Raw genomic sequence first — 19016 nt, 5'->3', positions numbered from 1 at the left:
AACGTTGGTCCCAGCTTTCTGCAGGTCATTCACTAGATCCCCCCTTGTGGTTCTGGGATTTTTCCTTATCGTTCTTGTGATCATTTTGACCCCACGGGCTGAGATCTTGCGTGGAGCCCCAGATCGAGGGAGATTAGTAGTGGTCTTGTAGGTCTTCCATTTTCTGATTATTGCTCCCACAGTAGATTTCTTCACACCAAGCTGCTTGCCTATTGCAGATTCAGTCTTCCCAGCCTGGTGCAGGTCTACAATTCGGTTTCTGGTGTCCTCCGACAGCTCTTTTGTCTTCACCATAGTGGAGTTTGGAGTGTGACTGTTTGAGGTTGTGGGCAGGTGTCTTTTATACTGTTAACGACTTCAAACAGGTGCCATTATTACAGGTAATGAGTGGGGGAAAGAGGAGCCTCTTAAAAAAGAAGTTACAGGTCTGTGACAGCCAGAAATCTTGCTTGTTTGTAGGTGATCAAATACTTATTTTCCACCATTATTTGCAAATAAATTCTTTAAAAGTCAAACAAGATTTTCTCAATTTTTTTTTCACATTTTGTCTCTCATAGCTGAGGTCTACCTATGATGTCAATTACAGGCCTCTCTCATCTTTTTAAGTGGGAGAACTTGCACAATTGGTGACTGACTAAATACTTATTTTCCCCACTGTATCTAGTAAATGTTATGTTCTGTAGGTTCTTGGAAGGGCCTTATGAGCTTGTACTTGACATTTGGAGTCTTTTCTTTTTTAAGGGCTCTCGAGAAGTCATACTTAGTGGTTCTTAAACTGGAGCCTTGAGTTATACTGATAGCAGACTTTTATAGTTGTTGTGATTGTATTGTATATAGTAAATGTAATGTTCTGTAGGTTCTTGGAAGGGCCTCGTGAGCTTGTACTTGATATTTGGAGTCTTCTTTTGTAAGGGTTCTCGAGAAGTCATACTTAGTGTTCTTAAACTGGAGCCTTGAGTTATACTGATATACAGTTAGGGAGCCACTGTCGAAGTGTTTTTCTGTTTTGTTTATTTCCAGGTTAGTATTTCAAGTTAGTTGTTGGATTGGCATTACGTTCTGGTATGCTGTCATACATTTTTTTATGTTGCATGCTAGATGGCATTTTTAAAATGTTTTATACCACTGTATAATTAAATTTTTTTAAAGATTTTAAAGATTTTTTGAAGATGTTTTTAAAGAATTTTCAAAAGATTTGTAAGCCAGGGTAAAAGTATTCATATGTATTAAGGAATCAATGTGCTGCAGGGCAAAAAGTTAAATATTGAAATTGTAAAAACTGACTTTGTAATACACTCTCATAAACTTTTACATGTAAATCTGTTCACAAATAAATGTTTTCTCAAATATAAAATGTTTTTCCATGTGTTTTAAATAGTTGAGATAAACAATATTTTAATGCATGGATTTTATTTTATTTTTTTATTAAGTTACATATGATATTAAGTAATTTTATTAATTGCAATACAAAGGGGAGACTTAAAAAGAACATTAAAATATGATATAGGAATTTATAAGTAACAAATTAATAAGTAAATAATTTACTGACAAGATTTTTACTTGTATTATCAACATACTTTTGATTAAAAAGAATGATTCCATAGTACAGTCCTAGTAAACCATATATGACCTTGTAATCCACCTTCAGGTTTGTGTTAGTGTATTTTATATAAACAGTCCTAGTAAACCATGTTGTCCTGGTAATCCACCTTCAAGTTTGTGTTTGTGTGTTTTATGTAAACAGTCCTAGTAAACATGTGTGTCCCTGCAAACCATGTTTTGTTGTGTCCCCTCAAACCTGTAAAAAGTCAGATGCTCAGTTCACATGATTTTATTATCCACAAACAAAATTTTAAGTGGGATGTATCTTAATGGATCCAAACTGAATTATTTGACATATATATTTCATTGATAGGGTATGAGGAAAGCAGTGTCCTCCTAAACCATGGTGGTTGCATGCTGTCCTCATAAACACTGTATACCTGTATGTGTGTGTGTGTGTGTGTGTAGGAGTGCTTGCTGTGGTTTCCTCCTAATGCTATGTTAGCATTTAGCAATACTAACACGTGTTGTACACGCAAACACATTATGTACAGTGTGGAAGGTCTACCAGTATAATTCTGAAAACCAGAACTCTGAGAGGAACTTGGTGTAGGTTGCTGGTCATTGGTGGTCGCTGGTGGTCACTGGTGGTCTTTTGCATTCTCCACAGATAATGATCTTTCCTGAGGGCACCTGCACCAATCGCTCCTGTCTGATCACATTCAAACCAGGTTGGTATGTGTCTGTGCATGCGTGTGTGTGTCTGTGCATGCGTGCGTGTGTGTGCGCGTGTGTGTCTCAGTTCTTCACACTTCCTTCCGTTTAGTGTTTGAACAGTCGGTCAGTTTGCAACCACAGACCTGCACAGCCCCAGACACCGTGTGTGTGTGTGTGTGTGTGTGTGTGTGTGTGTGTGTGTGTGTGTGTGTGTGTGTGTGTGTGTGTGTGTGTGTGTGTGTGTGTGTGTGTGTGTGTGTGTCTCAGTTCTTCACACTTCCTTCCGTTTAGTGTTTGAACAGTCGGTCAGTTTGCAACCACAGACCTGCACAGCCCCAGACACCGTGTGTGTGTGGTGGAGGAGCTAGTTTCTCAGTACTCATGCCCCCCCCCCCTCCCCCCCCCCCACAGGTGCGTTTATTCCTGCGGTTCCTGTGCAGCCCGTTGTGATCCGCTACCCCAACCAGCTGGTAAGCAGCCGCAGGTGCCGGGTGTTTCCGTGGCAACGCTCCGCCCTCACACAGGTCTTCGGCATGGCCTCAGCTCAGATGAGCTCCGCAGCCATGAGCGTGGCACGTGAGACGCCACATATTCACGTGACTGGGCCTAGCCCTGAGAGGGAGACGCGTGGTGTTAGCTGGGCCCTCTGGCAGCAGCGCGTACGAACACATGAACCCGTAGCCACCATTCTGTGATCAGCTGAGTGATTTGATCACAGATTCAGTTCTGTGTGTTTGTACTGCCTCACTGCCCAGGAGAGAAGATCGCTCACCGTCGCTCGCCATCACATTCTGTTATAAACACTTTTCAATTCTATGTGGGGAGCTACAGTAATGTAGGTTAATTATTTTAAGAATATTACAATAACGTAAACTAGGAGAGATTGAGGAGAAACTGAATCAGACATGGGATTGTGAACCTTATAACACACACGCTCACACACACTCACACACACATTTACATTTACGGCATTTAGCAGACGCTCTTATCCATAACGACTTTCAAATTGCTTTGCATCTGATCACAGAATACATCCTAGGTAATAGTACAGATAGGCCAGAATTCAAGACACCATTGAGTCAGACTACTACTAAACTACAGGAGTCAATATCACAGGGTTCCCACGGGTCCTTGAAATCCTTGAAAGTTTGTGAATCTGAAAAAATAAGTTCAAGGCCCTGGAAAGTTTTTGAAAACAGGCATAAAAGACAGTTGTCCTTGAAGGTCCTTGAATATTTTGGGGAGTTTGAAATTTCACATGGATGAAGACCGCAGTCAAGGAATAATAGGGCACAGTTGGTAGGAAGTCAATATTTACAAAAGATTGCTATGAAAAAGATTGTCATAATGTTTTAAATTTCTCATCCTTTGTTGAAAAATATGATCTGATATGATAGTTTTTATAAAGATTTTAAGAAAGTCTGCAAAGTGATTCCTTTAGCATTAATTCAATTAATCAAAAATGTCATTTTATATTCAGAGTTGACTTTCGATGCCCATGTTAAAGGTGAATGACTAACTTAGTTGACTTCAAGTGCAATAACAAGATTATCACTGATGGTATGAGACAAAAGATGTAATAGAGATTCTTTCACAAAACATCCTAATACAAATTATAAAACCACAATGGCTTGTCAAATGGCCCATATCTTCTAAAGTAAAAGAGACTCATTTCAAAATAATAAATAAGATAAGATTTAAACATTATGTGGATTCATGTACCTTTTGTAAATCAGAAGATGAATTCCAGGAGCATTTGTTTTTTCATGTCAACATTCACAAAGTTTTTGCATGGACACTAGAAACACGATTAATCTCAAACTTAACATTCTTTTGATACCATTTTACTTTATGCGGAAAACTAAAGTTCGGATTTCTCTGATGCCATAAATGTAGTTGTACTTTTAGCAAAATACCACATTCACTACAGTAAGTGGAGTGGTTAAAAGCCTTTTTTCTCTTTATGAATGAATTATATTCATATTACTCTTCATTAAGTAGATTAAAAAACTTGGAAAATGCTAGAATCATCTCACACCAGATTTCTCTAGAGATCTATAGTTCTAATCTCATTATATGGCTTTGCTCCTCTGTTTTATGTATGTACTGTATGTGTATATGCATATGTGTATTATTGATATTATTATTTGTCTACTGTCAACGTGTCATTATTTTGCCAGCACAAGTTCATTTTAAATTATGTTGATTCTACAGGGACTTTTAATTTGCAAAAGTTTGGTAATTTTCCTGTAGAGAAATCTTTGTTTGTTTGTTTGTTCAGCACCGAAAGCTAGTGTTTCCTGTAGGTAGTTAACGTATGTGTAGCCGCTTTACGTGAATGTCACCTTCTCACAGGTCCACTGCTAAATTGCCAGTCATGTTGAGTGTGAATTAAGTTTTCGTTTAATCAGCGCTTAATGTCATGCACAGAACATTTCAGGATGCATGTCTTGAATTGGCATTTGGTCTTTTGAATTTGCATTGAATTAACATCGCTTTTTGACAACATATTCAGGGGTAAGAGTAGGTAAATGGTGCCAGGTGCAGTCCTTGAATTTGAGGAAGTTGGTCCTGGAAAGTCATTGAAAGGTCCTTGAATCTGATGTTAACCAAGGTGTGGGAACCCTGATATCATTACCTAGTGTTTTGCAAGTTAGACGTTTGCCAAGAAGCACAAATAACCATAGACAGACATACAATTTCAGAACAACGGCAAGTGGTATCTGCTGAGTTATTGCTCTGGTAAGAACTCAACAAACAGGTGGGTCTTCAGTCTACGCTTGAAGATAGCAATAGACTCTGCAGTCCGAACAGCTAATGTAAGATCGTTCCACCATCTTGGAGCCAGGATGGAGAATAGTCTGGAGCTTTGTCTTCCATGAGACTTTAAGTATGGAGTTTCGAGTCTAGCCAAGCTTGAGGTTCTAAGTGTTCGCTGTACAGATTGGCTTTTGACTATGGACATCATGTAGGGAGGGGCCAGTCCATTTTTGGCTTTGTAAGCAAGCATCAATGTTTTATATCTGATGTGTGCCTCTACTGGAAGCCAGTGAAGAGAGCATAGCAGAGGAGTCACATGTGAGAACTTGGGGAGATTGAAGACCAGTCGTGCTGCAGCATTCTGAATTAGTTGTAGAGGTCTGATGACCCGTAGAGGAAGACCTGCAAGTAGAGAATTGCAGTAGACCAGCTTAGAGATTACTAGAGACTGCACAAGCACTTGAGTAGCTTCCTGTGAAAGGAAGGGTCGTATTCTCCGTATGTTGCAGAGGTGAAATCTGCAGAATCTGGTCAGCTGGTCCAACGTTACACCCAGGCTTTGAGCTGTTTCTGATGGTGTTAACAAGGTGTTCTCAAAGGAAACTGTGAGTAGGTTGTGTGGGTTTGGGGTTCCTGGAATGTACAGAAGCTCAGTTTTGCTAGGGTTGAGCTTCAAGTGGTGAGCAGTCTTCCATGAAGAATTTCCATTCCATGAATATCTGCTAAGCATGCCAAGATACGCCTAGAAACCTGGATGTCCGAATGATGGAATGAAAGAATTAGCTGGGTGTCATCAGCATAGCAATGATAAGAGAAACCATGAGACAAAATAATGTCACCAAGGGAACGAGTATATAAAGAGAAGAGAAGAGGGCCTAGGACCGAGCCTTGGGGGACTCCAGTGGAAAGTTTACATGGATTGGATGTAGATCCATGTTTCCTCCATGTCTTTGGAGGAAAGTAGATAAAGCAAAGAGTGTAGAATCACTAACTGAGGTCAGAAGCTACTTAGGAGTTGTCCTAATTTATCTGTTTTAGTTAGTGCTGTATCCACCCCTTAATTCACACCTTGGACCAGGGCGAAACTACACCTGGAGTGAGTAATTACAGCCAACAATAGCTAACAAGCAACAAGGTTATGATAAGAAGCCTGGAATTTACCAGAATCTGAGGCAAAAGTAATTAAACTCAAATCCTACCTTAACCAATCACAGGATGTTACAAGAATAGATACACAAAGCACGCACGCACACACACACATGCACGCATGCATCTACACACGCACGCATCTACACACACCCCACGCACACATTTACATACATGCACTTTGCATAGTACCACTTCTCCATTGCAGACAGATGCCTGCTTTGCACGACCCGTTGCGTTGTGAGACATGTCTGTAATAGAGGTGCGGGGTTGTGAGACATGACTGTAATAGAGGTGCGGGGTTGTGAGACATGACTGTAATAGAGGTGCGGGGTTGTGAGACATGACTGTAATAGAGGTGCGGGGTTGTGAGACATGACTGTAATAGAGGTGCGGGGTTGTGAGACATGACTGTAATAGAGGTGCGGGGTTGTGAGACATGACTGTAATAGCAGACTCCAGCAGGTGCCTGAGGTGACCCCCCCCCCCCCCCCCCAACTGCTTGGCCACGCTGTATTATCACATGCTAGCTAACTGTGTACCTCCATAGACACTGATCATCGACTACATGACTAACCTCAATACACACAATGATGGAGATTGTTTGTGTGACTGATCGTGTCTCTGTCCTCAGGACACCATCACCTGGACATGGAAAGGACCCGGAGCGTGAGTATTTTCACAAGACACTAAATGTACCTTTAACAGTTGATGTGCTCTGGTCTAAGATATTCAGTATTTACCTACTAGTCATGGGAATAAACAGCAAAGTGCACCTTTAATTTGGCTAAAGCGTCTTCTGTTGGGTTGGAGAATAGAGGTCCCCTACCTGTGTGATCGTGGTCCTGTGAAGATACACTAACTGTAGTCATGACTCTCTGCCAGGTTTAAGATCCTGTGGCTGACCCTCTGCCAACTTCACAACGAGTTTGAGATCGAGGTGAGTCTCCTTGCCCACTTCAGACTGACGGCTCTGCTAGGGCTGCACGATCCATCGTTTAATGGTCATCACGATATTTCCTCTGCAGTACCGATATTGTGGAAATCTGTCACGTGCAGATAAGAACTGTGAGCATGCAGACCAGTGGCAGGTGTCCTGATGAATGTTCTGTGGACAAACCCAGGTTTTTAAATGGTCTAATGAGTGTCGCCACCTCTGCTTAAAACTGACCTCGGCCAGTCCGAACCCATGGCATTCTGGGAATTGGGTTGTCTTGTACATCACGCTGGGATATTTGAGCACTGAGGAAGTACTAGCTGGATTAACTGTAACCAGTGGTTGTGACACTTGGTGATTTTGACCTCCTGATTGGAGTTTAACACTTGTTTTCTGACACCTGCGAGTTGACAGGCTCCTCCCCCTTTGACCGTGTACGCAGTAACTGCTACATTGCACCTGCAGAACACCATCCCTGTGTGTGTGTGTGTGTGTGTGTGTGTGTGTGTGTGTGTGTGTGTGTGTGTGTGTGTGTGTGTGTGTGTGTGTGTAAAACAGGACCTAATTGTTGTTGTTTTGGTTTCAGTTCCTCCCAGTTTACACTCCCAGTGAAGAAGAGAAGAGGAACCCATCCCTGTTTGCTCACAACGTGCGCCGCCTCATGGCAAAGTATGACCAGCTGTGTGTGTGAAGCAGCTGTGTGTGTGTGTGTGTGTGTGAGAAGCTGTGTAGATAGCTTCCTTCCTTCCTGGTTAAGACTGTGATCACTGAAACCTTGAATCGGGGCTTTTCCCTTTGGTTCACCATAATGTCTCGCTTGGTTTGTATCTTGAAGTAGCACACACACACTCTTATCCAGAGCCTCTTCCAACAGCTTCTGTTGCCTGCTCAACGTATCGTAGCACAAATAGGTTAGAGTCCGAAAATATCTTCAACAGCCAAGCGCCAGTACTGAAATATTAATGAGATTAGTTCCTCTCTCGGATATAAATGTGTCCTGTAGTAACCAAGAATATTTAAAGTAGCCTAAATGAAAAGGTGGTTTAATTTATTTATGGCCTGTTTATATATTTTCCGTCCTCCTTTGTTAACCTTTTTGTAACCCTTAGATGGGCCCGACGACACAACACGCATGTGTGTTTGATGTGTGAGAAGGCAACGTGTTTCTGATAGTGTGTGTGTGTGTGTGTGTGTGTGTGTGTGTGTGTGTGTGTGTGTGTGTGTGTGTGTGTGTGTGTGTGTGTGTGTGTCCCACAGTGCTCTCAGAGTGCCCGTGACCGACTACTCCTTTGAGGACTGTCAGTTGTGTATGGCGGAGGGTCAGCTGAGGCTCCCTGAGGACACGTGTCTGCTCATCTTCACCAAACTCATCAGGACCCTGGGGTGACTCACTCTCTCTGCCGCACACACACACACTGCCCCCCCCCACACACACGCCGCCCACACACACACACTGCCCCCTCACACACACACACACACACACACACACTGCCCCCCACACACACTGCTCCCTCACACACACACACACACACACACTGCCCCCCCCACACACACACACACACACACACGTCGCCCACACACACACACACGTCGCCCACACACACACACGTCGCCCACACACACACACACGTCGCCCACACACACACACTGCCCCCCCATACACACAAACACTCACGTCGCCCACACACACACTCACACACGTTGCCCACACTCACACACGTCGCCCACACACACACACTCGCACACGTCGCCCACACACACACACACACACACACAGCCTCACGGCGTGTATATCAGCCCTGCCCCCAAAGACCTGCAGACTCTGTCAAACCCACAGGAACACGATGATTATTTATTCAACATGTTGAGAGGAAATATGTTTGTGCTCGGATCTCAAATATGGACTTGATTGTAGTGAAGTGTGGGGTTGTGGCTGTGAGGGGTGTTGAGGTGTGGAGTAACCGTGTGTGTGTGTGTGTCCTGCCCCAGCCTGAAGGGGGCGAACTCCGAGAAGCTGCTGGCAGAGTTTGGCAGGAGAGCCTGTGAGCAGCGCGGCCGGAGACAGAACCTGGAGGAGTTCGCTCGCTTCCTGGACCTGCCGCTCTCCGACACGCTCCGCAACGTCTTCGCTCTGTTCGACGAGGTACGCTGCTCCATCGCCCACCCGCCGTGGCCCCGCCCACTCTGAACCGCCCGTTTGTGACTTGCCCACTGTGTTTCAGCAGGCGGACGGCACGGTGGACGTGAGGGAGTTTGTCATCGCCTTCTCTGTAGTGTGCAGACCCGCCAAAACCATGGACACCATCAGGCTGGCCTTCACGGTGTGTGTGTGTGTGTGTGTGTGTGTGTGTGTGTGTGTGGGGGGGGGGGGGTGTGTGCGCGCGCGCGTGTCATTCGTTAACTGGCCCCTCTTGCTGTGAGCGCAGATGTTCGAGGAGGGGGGGTGGATCTCCGAGGACGAGCTAGCCTGCATCTTGCGCACTGCTGTGGGTGTGGCCAAACTCAGGGTGACCCGCCTCTTCAACGCCATCGACGTGGAGGGCACTGGGAAACTGACCTATGGTGAGAAGTTGGGGGTGTGGCCTTGGAGAGGAGTTGGGGGTGTGTCCTTGGAGAGGACTCGTCATTTGTGTGGTTGGTTATGCTGTATGCAGGAAACAAGTGATTCCTGTTTTTGGTATTTGAAAAACGTTTCACTTAAAATTCTGACAAGTTCCATGTTTACATTGATACTAAGGTAAATGAAATGGTGTTAAACTATTAAAGACTATATAAACAAAACAACTGTACAAAGCTTTAGAATAAGCAATAAACTAAAGCATTAAAGACTGTGTGATTGTAGTCTTCAGTGCTTGGCTTAATGAAAATGATGAAAGTGAATGTTTTCCTCCAGGGTTTGGTGATGTCTGTCCGTATGGGTGCAGTTATTTCTCTTTATTTTGACGTGCAGTCTTTGACTTCTATCCTCTTGCGCCCCCTTGTGGCAGAGATGTTCCAGAGCTTTACGGACCAGAGGCCGCAGTTCTCTGAGAGTTACTACACCCGGACAACACAGGCGTTTGGGGCGGGGCCTCGCCGCCGTGCCCCGCCCCCGTATCCAATGGCTTCTGCGCCGACTTCACCCCAAGAGAGCGCCGTGCTGCCCGGCCGAAAACCGACTGAGGAAGACCCCGGGTCCTAGTGTCCGTGTCCGTCTGCGTCCTGAGCCCGGTGGAGAGGGGAGGCGGCCAGGCTGCAGGGGGCGTGGCTGCAGGGGCGTGGCTACACTGCCCAGTGTCTGAATGTGCAACGTTTACTCTCCTCCTATTGTTACTGTCCCCTGCCTCTACCTGCCTGTCTTTCTCCTGTTTCCTACTTTTTGTTATTAGCAATATGTATTTTCTTTTCTTTTTGTAAGAGACTGAATGTGAGAGTGAGGAGCTCGTCATGTCTGGGTCAGAACAATCACACCAAGGGCCCAGCCACTCCGAGCCCAGACGCTTCCGAGTGTTTCCAGGCTCTCTGTCCTCCGCCCGTCCTCCGCTTCGGTGTTTGCATGGGTTTGATGCTTGAAGGCGGTGTTGCTCCAGTAACCGTGGGGATAAATGCGCCGGTGAAGCCCGCCCGGGTCCGAGGTGCACCCGCTGCTCTGGGTTCGAACCGCACCCGTCCGATTCTCGAGTCTCCTTCCTCCGTGAGACTCCGTGTTATTTGAAAGCTCAGGTGTCCTGGGCCGGATCAGGCTTTGGGTTGAGCCCAGCACATGTGGGAGTGTGTAGTGAACCCCGCCAGTCCATCGCTGGGTTCATCAGTCATTCGGGACGCGGCTGGACGTCTCACTACGTTTCACCACCGTTCTGCTTCGGTTTGTTTTTCTTAAACTTGGAGATTAGCATGAACCAAAAATGAAAAAGGACCGATCAAATAGGGAGGTGTTTTGAGCGGGGATCGTGGCAGTTGTAGCCGACCTCTGCCGTGGGTCGTGCGGGAGCGACAGAGCCGAGCTCAGCTGGACTGATGCTGGAGCTCTTCAGACGCTGAACGCTGCGTCACACCGCAGACCCCCCGCTACTGCCTGTGGCTGGGGCCAGTGGCCTGTTGTGTTTCTTTGTTTTGTCTGTTTGTTTTTGGCACACACGGGTCAGAACCCCCACCCGGTCTCGCTCGCCGTGCCGTCTTCCGTGTCATTCTCGGCATTCCGCGCCCCGAGTGCGTGTGAAATCGCCACACGCATGTTACATTCCCAGTACGTATCCCGCAGCTGCGGTGCTGGTATGGAGTGTGGCCAGCTCTGGCCCGGGTGCCGGTCCGGCCCGGTACCGAGCTCCTCTACTCATTTTCTACGTTCAACAGATCACTTTGGACCACCGAAGACGAGACCGCCGAGGTTTTCCTCCGACGTCTTTTTTGCCTGGATTTTTTTACCGTCCAATAGTGACTCTGAAAGTTTATTTTGATATTGAAAGTTAAAACATGATTCATGTAAAAAAAAAAGTAAAAATACAAAAAAACAACAAAGTTAGCTTGCGAACATGAAGTTTTATAAGATTTTGTTTATGGTTGATTGTGAGGTGGTTGATCATGTGGAAGTTTGATGCTGTATCTCTTCTCCTGATGTTCAATTTAAACTGTTTTGCATCGCCGTGTGAAGGTTCTCCCTCTGGCTCCACCTGCTGCGTTTAGGAGCATCTTCTCCACCCTCCCCCACACTCCCCCACCCTCCTCCACCCTCCCCCACCCTCCTCCATCCTCCCCCACCCTCCCCCACCCTCCCCCACCCTCCCCCATCCTCCTCCACCCTTCTCCATCCTCCTCCACCCTCCTCCACCCTCCTCCACCCTCCTCCACCCTCCCCCATCCTCCTCCACCCTTCTCCATCCTCCCCCACCCTCCTCCACCCTCCCCCATCCTCCCCCATCCTCCCCCATCCTCCTCCACCCTCCTCCACCCTCCTCCATCCTCCTCCACCCTCCCCCACCCTCCCCCACCCTCCTCCATCCTCCCCCACCCTCCTCCACCCTCCTCCACCCTTCCCCATCCTCCTCCACCCTCCTCCACCCTCCCCCATCCTCCTCCACCCTCCGCCACCCTCCTCCACCCTCCTCCAGCGTTTCAGTTCCTTTACCTCCCTGAAAATCACTCTTCCCACCTGTTACTGCTCTCCAGTAGCTCGCAACACCTGTCCCCAGACCACACGTCCGTCTGTCTCCGCGTCCCCCAGATCACTCGTCCGTCTGTCTCCGCGTCCCCCCCAGATCACTCGTCCGTCTGTCTCCGCGTCCCCCCCAGACCACACGTCCCTCTGTCTCCGCATCCCCCCCAGACCACACGTCCGTCTGTCTCCGCGTCCCCCCAGACCACACGTCCGTCTGTCTCCGCGTCCCCCCCCCCCCCCAGACCACACGTCCGTCTGTCTCCGCGTCCCCCCACCTCTCTGCCTTTAAGATTCTTTTTTCCTCTCCTGTTCTTTTTGTGTCTCGAGTGACCAATCTCGTGACCTGTGGCATCGCTCCTGGACTTATTTTTGGGGTTTTTGGGATATTCCTTGATGCAGGGCATTTTGTGAGTTTTGATATACGTCAGCAGTACAATAAAACACGACTTTGTTCTATTTATTTGTTTGGTGGAGGATCCCTCCATATTGAAAACATTCTTACTGTAAGACTACGACAGGCTGAGGTGATGGAATTCGAGCTTTTTATATTGTGCTATACTTCTTAACATCAATAATTACAATGAAATTACAATTATTGACTATTTTAGTTTTTTTATTGCATAAGTTAGGTTTCTTACGTATTCTCACTAGCCTTGAATTTATTACTTTCAGTGGTGAAAAGTGAATGTGTGGACAATCTGTCTCCGGTGTGAAGACCCGTCTGCTAGGTCCACCTGTCCTGTTGGGGACTGGACCTGTTTGGGGGCCCCGGCGGGGTCGGGGCCCAGACTGGACCTGCTTGTCCCCGACCTGCGACCTCTGGTGCGCACGCATGACGGGACCTGCATGGTCTTCTCGGCCCGCGGTGTCCTCTCCAGGACCACCAGGGGGCGCCCTGCACACAGGACTGCTTGTGTCTGCTTTTTCCTTCTCTTTTGTTCTCTTGACAGAACACGATGGCATTCCAGGTTGGCGTGTGTGACTGCTCTTCCTGTGTGTGTGTGTGTGTGTGAGTGTGAGAGAGTTTTTTCCCGTTAATTAAGCTTGTCCTTCAGGTGCTGGTTTAGTTGTTTACGCAGTTGACTAGGTGATCATTCCGTCCAGAAGTAGAGACCATGTGCACTAAGGGCATTGCCTCGGAAACGGGGCTTTTTCACCGCGAGCAGCCCTCATCGGTCCTGCCGGGCCGGACCGTAGCCGTTGGGCCGGAACGTTTGCTCAGTGGGTCGCTACGCCCCACCGTGTCACCGTGTGCGTACAGTAGGACCTGAAGAACTGTGTGTGAGTTGAAGCTCCGCCCCAGACCCCGCCCCCTCTTGTAATGGGCAGAGGAGCACAGGCTCCTCCTTCTGTCTCTGGTGGTTGTCTTGAATGCACCTTGTTGTTGAGTGTCCTGGACAGAAGTGCATGACTGCATGACTGAGACAGCTCCTACGCTAACACAGCGTCCGCTCCGCCCCAGACCCGGTGTCCTCTCCGCACGAGCCCAGGACGAGGGACAGACGCTCTCCTGTCTCACGTCTGTCTCTCTGAGGACTCTGCTGCAGACACTCTGCAGGTGTAGGCACCTGGGGTTTCTCTCTCTCTCTCTCTCTCTCTCTCTCTCTCTCTCTCTCTCTCTCTCTCTCTCTCTCTCTCTCTCCTTTCTTTTTTTAAACTCTGGTTTGTCCTGATTTTCATTTTGTAATGTACCAAGAGTCATTTTTACAAGATGTTTTAACGTGTCTGTTTTGACTGCAATTTAATGCCTTGTCATTCTGACTCTTAAATAATAATAAAAAAGAGAGACAACTACGATTCCTGGATTTAATCTGATTGCAGATGTGGGTTGTGGTCGGGTGGGTGGATGTGTGTGTTACTGTGTCCTGAGGTAAATGTAAAAACCGTAATGACAATATCAGTCGCAAGGCAGTGAAAGACAAACGGCTAAACGGGTGAGATTGAACTTTTTAATACAGTCAAGAGGAGCATTCTGCTTAATCTCACTGGCAGTGCGATTATAAACTGCTTATTTTCCTTTGATTTGTCGTTCTAATACCGTTGGTTGTTTGAATGTTGTGCTGTCTCCCTCTAGTGGAGCGATTAGGTATTGGATCACTGCGGCGCTGTTTGCTGCAGGCTCCCGTACATCAGGGGTGTCGCTCATCTTCTCCGCGGGCGACATCAGAATAATCGTTGCCCACAGAGACCTACTCCTTAATGTTAAATACCTCTGAATTTATTACTTATTCTAGTTACAAATATTACATATTTGCATATGTTTTCTTGTTGGTCTGTTATTATAAATCCTTTTAATTTGTTATGAAACCCACATTACTCCATCGATCAACAATCAAACTCCAAGTGAATAAAGAAAAATAACATCAAATATATCACATTCACTTTATTCAAAACTTGAAATATCAAACAACTGTTCAAATAGCAATTGTGCTTTAATAATGGTTCCTCTGAAACAGACTGAAGCGTGGGTGATTTCCTCAAGAAAACCAGCTTTTACTGCTGCATGATTTGGGGTTGTGAACACATTCTGTTGCGATCGCAGTTTGCCTTTAATTCTTTTGGCAATTTGTCATTTTTAGATGCCTAATTTTGGCATATTAGCTCAGTGTTTTGTTTCATAATGTCAACATAGATTGTACTCTGACAGCCGCCACTACTTCATAACACAAGACATAGCCGTTTTTGTCCTTGAAGCACAAACGTATTCACTTTCCCATCTTTCTTTAAACACCTTTACATCTGCGTCGATGTTTCTCTTCCTGGACATTTTGGGATCATTATTTGTATTTCTCAATTACACTTATTTGGAAAATCACACGGATATGGAAACGCTGCAGTGTCGAGATGCTGCCATTTCGCAGGCAATATAATTGTGGGAAATGTAGTTTTTGGTCACTGCACGTTTTTTGGACGTTTTTAAAACTCTCGTGGGCCACATTTGGGCGCAGGCCTCGAGTTTGACACCTGTGCCATACGGGAATCTAGGGATGCTTAGAGTGACACTCCACAGATCATCGCTGCATCACACACACACACACACACACACACGGTGTAGTAATGAAGTGTATACTTGTATACATATATATATCTTATATATCTATTTTTTCTTTTAATATTGTATTTTTTATCTGTATGTTCTTGTTGCAGCCATGTTAATTCTAGTCATTCTGCTGTTTCATAAGCATACTGAGTACCAACATACTGAATTGTCTCTCATGTATCGGTGAAATAGCTGATCTGGGTGCAGTTTCTGTCTCTGGTGTTCTCATGACTTTAATCTATCAGAGACTGAGGAACTGACACAGGATCAGTGGCTGCCAGCAGTGAGTTCCAGCTTTCCTGCGTGTCCGTGTGTTAACTGAATCTAGCAGCTGCTCAGACTAAATGCATTCTCCAACACGCGTATCCCTTGGGTGTAATACGTCGCCCTCTGTTGTTTGAGCGTGGGATTGACAGCTCCTTGAAAATGCCAGGTTTCCGACATGCTCTTTCGCAGTGTGTGGGTGGTTTAGGCAGGAGTGACCGGGGCACTGTGACGGCAGTAGGTGGCTGTCTTTGTCAGCGCCTGTCCTGTGTCAGAATGGCCTCCCAGTTCCCATCAGCCCCGGCGTGATTCCACACCAGCTGCCTCAGGTGAGATGTGCTGAACGCTCTTCTGCCTGACGCCACTGTCAGTGCTGACGACTCTCTCTCTCTCTATCTCTCGTATGCACGTTCTCTCATTATCCTTGGCTAATACAGTGTGGTCAGCCCAAGTCTAGTTTTCTGAGCCGTGTCTCCGGCTCAAGGGCTGTAGCATCGTGACGAAATTCTACTTATTTATTCTCAGGCAGCATCAGTGATGCCATGAGTAAGTGTAAGAAAATCCAAAGGGCGTGTTTGAAAACTGGTCCGTACTGGGTCATAATGGCCATGAAATGTCCAGTTCTATGGACATACACATGTGAAGCCCTGCAAAGGGGTCAGCTCGGCTGCTCTCCTTCAGGTCCAGTGTGCTGCAGGTGGAGCAGTAAAGTAAATGATTGTAGCGGTTGTGCATGGCTGGGTGTGTTGACTCTTCTCATCCTTCTCTCTACCCCTCTGTCTTTTGTTCTGAGGTGCAGAAAAGAACATAATTGGCGTGTTGAGAATGATTATTCAAATGTCATCCCAGAGACCGCGTGTAGAAACATGGAGTAATAACCGCCTCTAATAACCAACCACCTCTAATAACCAACCACCTCTAATAACCACCTCTAATAACCAACCACCTCTAATAACCACCTCTAATAACCACCTCTAATAACCAACCACCTCTAATAACCGCCTCTAATAACCAACCGCCTCTAATTACCAACCGCCTCTAATAACTAACCGCCTCTAATAACCACCTCTAATAACCACCTCTCACCATCTCACTTGATCTGAGCTGAATGGCGTGTCTTCAGTTGCTCCTCACGGTGGTTTGGTGCAGGTGTCGGCTGTGAATTGGAGGTTGAACACAGCTAGTGAGTAGTGAGGTGGAACCAGCCCTCCCCAGCACAAGGCACCCTCCTCCCCTCTCCATCCTCATCCTCACAGGCTTGTGTGTATGTGTGTGTGGGTGTGTGTGTTAGTTATATCATGGGAAAATCCAAACACATCTGACTTAATACTTTTGGATTTTTTCGCAAATATAATTTGTAATATTGGGAGTACGATGAGGAAGTGCCTTCATTTCTCCACCTCCTGGGTTCCCGCCCTACATTCGCTCCATTCTGACCCAGACGGGACTGATCCCACAGGCCTCCTGCAGAACCCTCTCCACTGGTGCCCACTGAGACAAACCCCCAGCTTGGGGAGATATGTAAGACCAGAACGTTGGTCCAGAATGGCATTTAGTGGCGATAAAGAGGTCTAACTAGTGGGCGTGGCTAACTGGATCGGCCAATGGAGAGAAACGTTGTCGAAGAATTCAGACATAGCAACAAGTTTCCTGCAAAACTCTTAAGTTTCAAGTAAATGTTAGCTTTCCCTCACCAGTCTAAACTGTTCCTCGTTATAGAGAATGGATTCTCGTTTTTAAACTTAGTTACATTTACGGCATTTGGCAGACACCCTTATCCAGAGCGACTTACATTTTTATCTCATTTTTATACAAGTGAACAATTGAGGGTTAAGGGCCTTGCTCAGGGGCACCTCAGTCATGGCCTCAGGTCTGGGAATCGAACCCACGACCCTCCGGTCACAAGACCAGTTCCCTACCACCAGGCCACGACTGCCCATGAACGTCTTGTGCTGTCACCAGAGGGAAATGTTTCCATGACGATAACGCACCAGGTGGAGTAAAGCGCTGATTGTGGGTGTGAATCCAGGGGGGTGTAAATGTCAGCGGCGTGGGTAAGAGTGGCCACCAGTGTGGTAAATAAATATGATTACAAAAACGAATAGTAATTTTAATGAATATGCAGATGGATCTAATTGTATGCAAATATGAGACGATCACATCATGGTGACGGGTGGAAGGTTTCAGCAATAACAACATAAAACAAGTCAAATGAAGATACTATGTGAAGATGATATGAAGTATGAAGGCACTATATTTAGGGCAAAGCATGTCCTAATTTAACTTGCGTCCCTTATAGCCAAGAAGCACAACAGCTCTGTGTCAGGAGTGTGTGAAGCCAGTGTGTGTGTGTGTCAGTGTGTGAAGCTAGTGTGTGTGTGTGTCAGGAGTGTGTGAAGCTAGTGTGTGTGTGTGTCAGGAGTGTGTGAAGCCAGTGTGTGTGTGTCAGGAGTGTGTGAAGCCAGTGTGTGTGACTACGCAGTAAAAGTGTGTGTGTCAGGAGTGTGTGAAGCCAGTGTGTGTGACTACTGACACACACACTTTTACTGCGTAGTCACACACACTGGCTTTACACACTCCTGACACACACACTTTTACTCAGGAGTGTGTGAAGCCAGTGTGTGTGACTACGCAGTAAAAGTGTGTGTGTCAGGAGTGTGTGTGACTACTGACACACACACTTTTCAGTCCCCCCAGGATTTCGCGGGCCTTTTTTGTGATTGTTGCGGGCTAAAATGTTTGATGTTGCGGGTGTTTTTCAAAAAAATTGCGATGGAAGTTGCGGTGTGTTTTTGCTTTTTTGTGAGTACATTACAATAGGGAGTAAGTGTTGTATGGTTTCCTCTATTTAGTAGTCCATTTTAATTATCTATTTACCTATTTATTCAGGGTTGCCAACTTTTCAAGATCGCTTGTGATCTTGCCAACTTTTCAAAATCTCAAGTGAGATTTGAACCTTTTGGGGGGGGGGGGGGGCGGCCAGTAAAATGGACACAAATTAAGTATTATATCGACATCGATCGCCAGTGGTTGGCGCCAGAGCGAACTAGTAACTCATAGATATGGATCAGAGATAAATAAATTTTATCTCTGACTTTAAACTTTATCTCAGTTCAAAGTTTAAACTTATAAACTTTATCTCAGACCCTCGCCGCTTGCGTGCGCTGCAGTGACTTCGCGGGCTACCGTTGCATTGTGGGGAATGTAGTGTTTGTGGGTGCAAAACACCATCGGGCGGCTGTGGCCTGCGGGCCGGTTCTAATAGTAATTAAATATCATCCAGGGGGCCATAGATAATCAATTCGCGGGTCGGATCTGGACAGTTTATCCCCGTTTTCATGTAGTGTACCGGGATACTGCTTTTCCCGATCTTTTTGCCGTTATTTTCGTCGCTCATGCTGCTTTCAGTCTGCTCCTCTTGAACGTATATACGGAGGTAAGGCGGGAGTTTGTCGACGTCACATCAAGACGACATC

At 46.3% G+C, this 19016-nt stretch overlaps 1 protein-coding gene across 1 annotated transcript in view; it reads left to right on the top strand.

The window, feature by feature from the left end:
* Positions 1–11648, top strand: part of LOC143473487 (lysophosphatidylcholine acyltransferase 1) — a 36537-nt gene extending 24889 nt beyond the window's left edge. Inside the window, 11 exon segments of the mRNA XM_076970507.1 lie at positions 2213–2273; positions 2671–2729; positions 6800–6834; positions 7051–7105; positions 7689–7771; positions 8360–8485; positions 9092–9245; positions 9325–9423; positions 9529–9664; positions 10090–10143; positions 10146–11648. Coding sequence (XP_076826622.1) covers positions 2213–2273; positions 2671–2729; positions 6800–6834; positions 7051–7105; positions 7689–7771; positions 8360–8485; positions 9092–9245; positions 9325–9423; positions 9529–9664; positions 10090–10143; positions 10146–10264 — 981 coding nt within the window. The 3' untranslated portion in view covers positions 10265–11648.
* Positions 11649–19016: the final 7368 nt, after the last annotated feature.

Source organism: Brachyhypopomus gauderio, chromosome 13 (genome assembly GCF_052324685.1).
Source record: "Brachyhypopomus gauderio isolate BG-103 chromosome 13, BGAUD_0.2, whole genome shotgun sequence".
Lineage (NCBI taxonomy): Eukaryota > Metazoa > Chordata > Actinopteri > Gymnotiformes > Hypopomidae > Brachyhypopomus > Brachyhypopomus gauderio.
The sequence above is the reverse complement of the archived record's forward strand: the minus strand, read 5'-3'. Positions and strand labels throughout refer to the sequence as shown.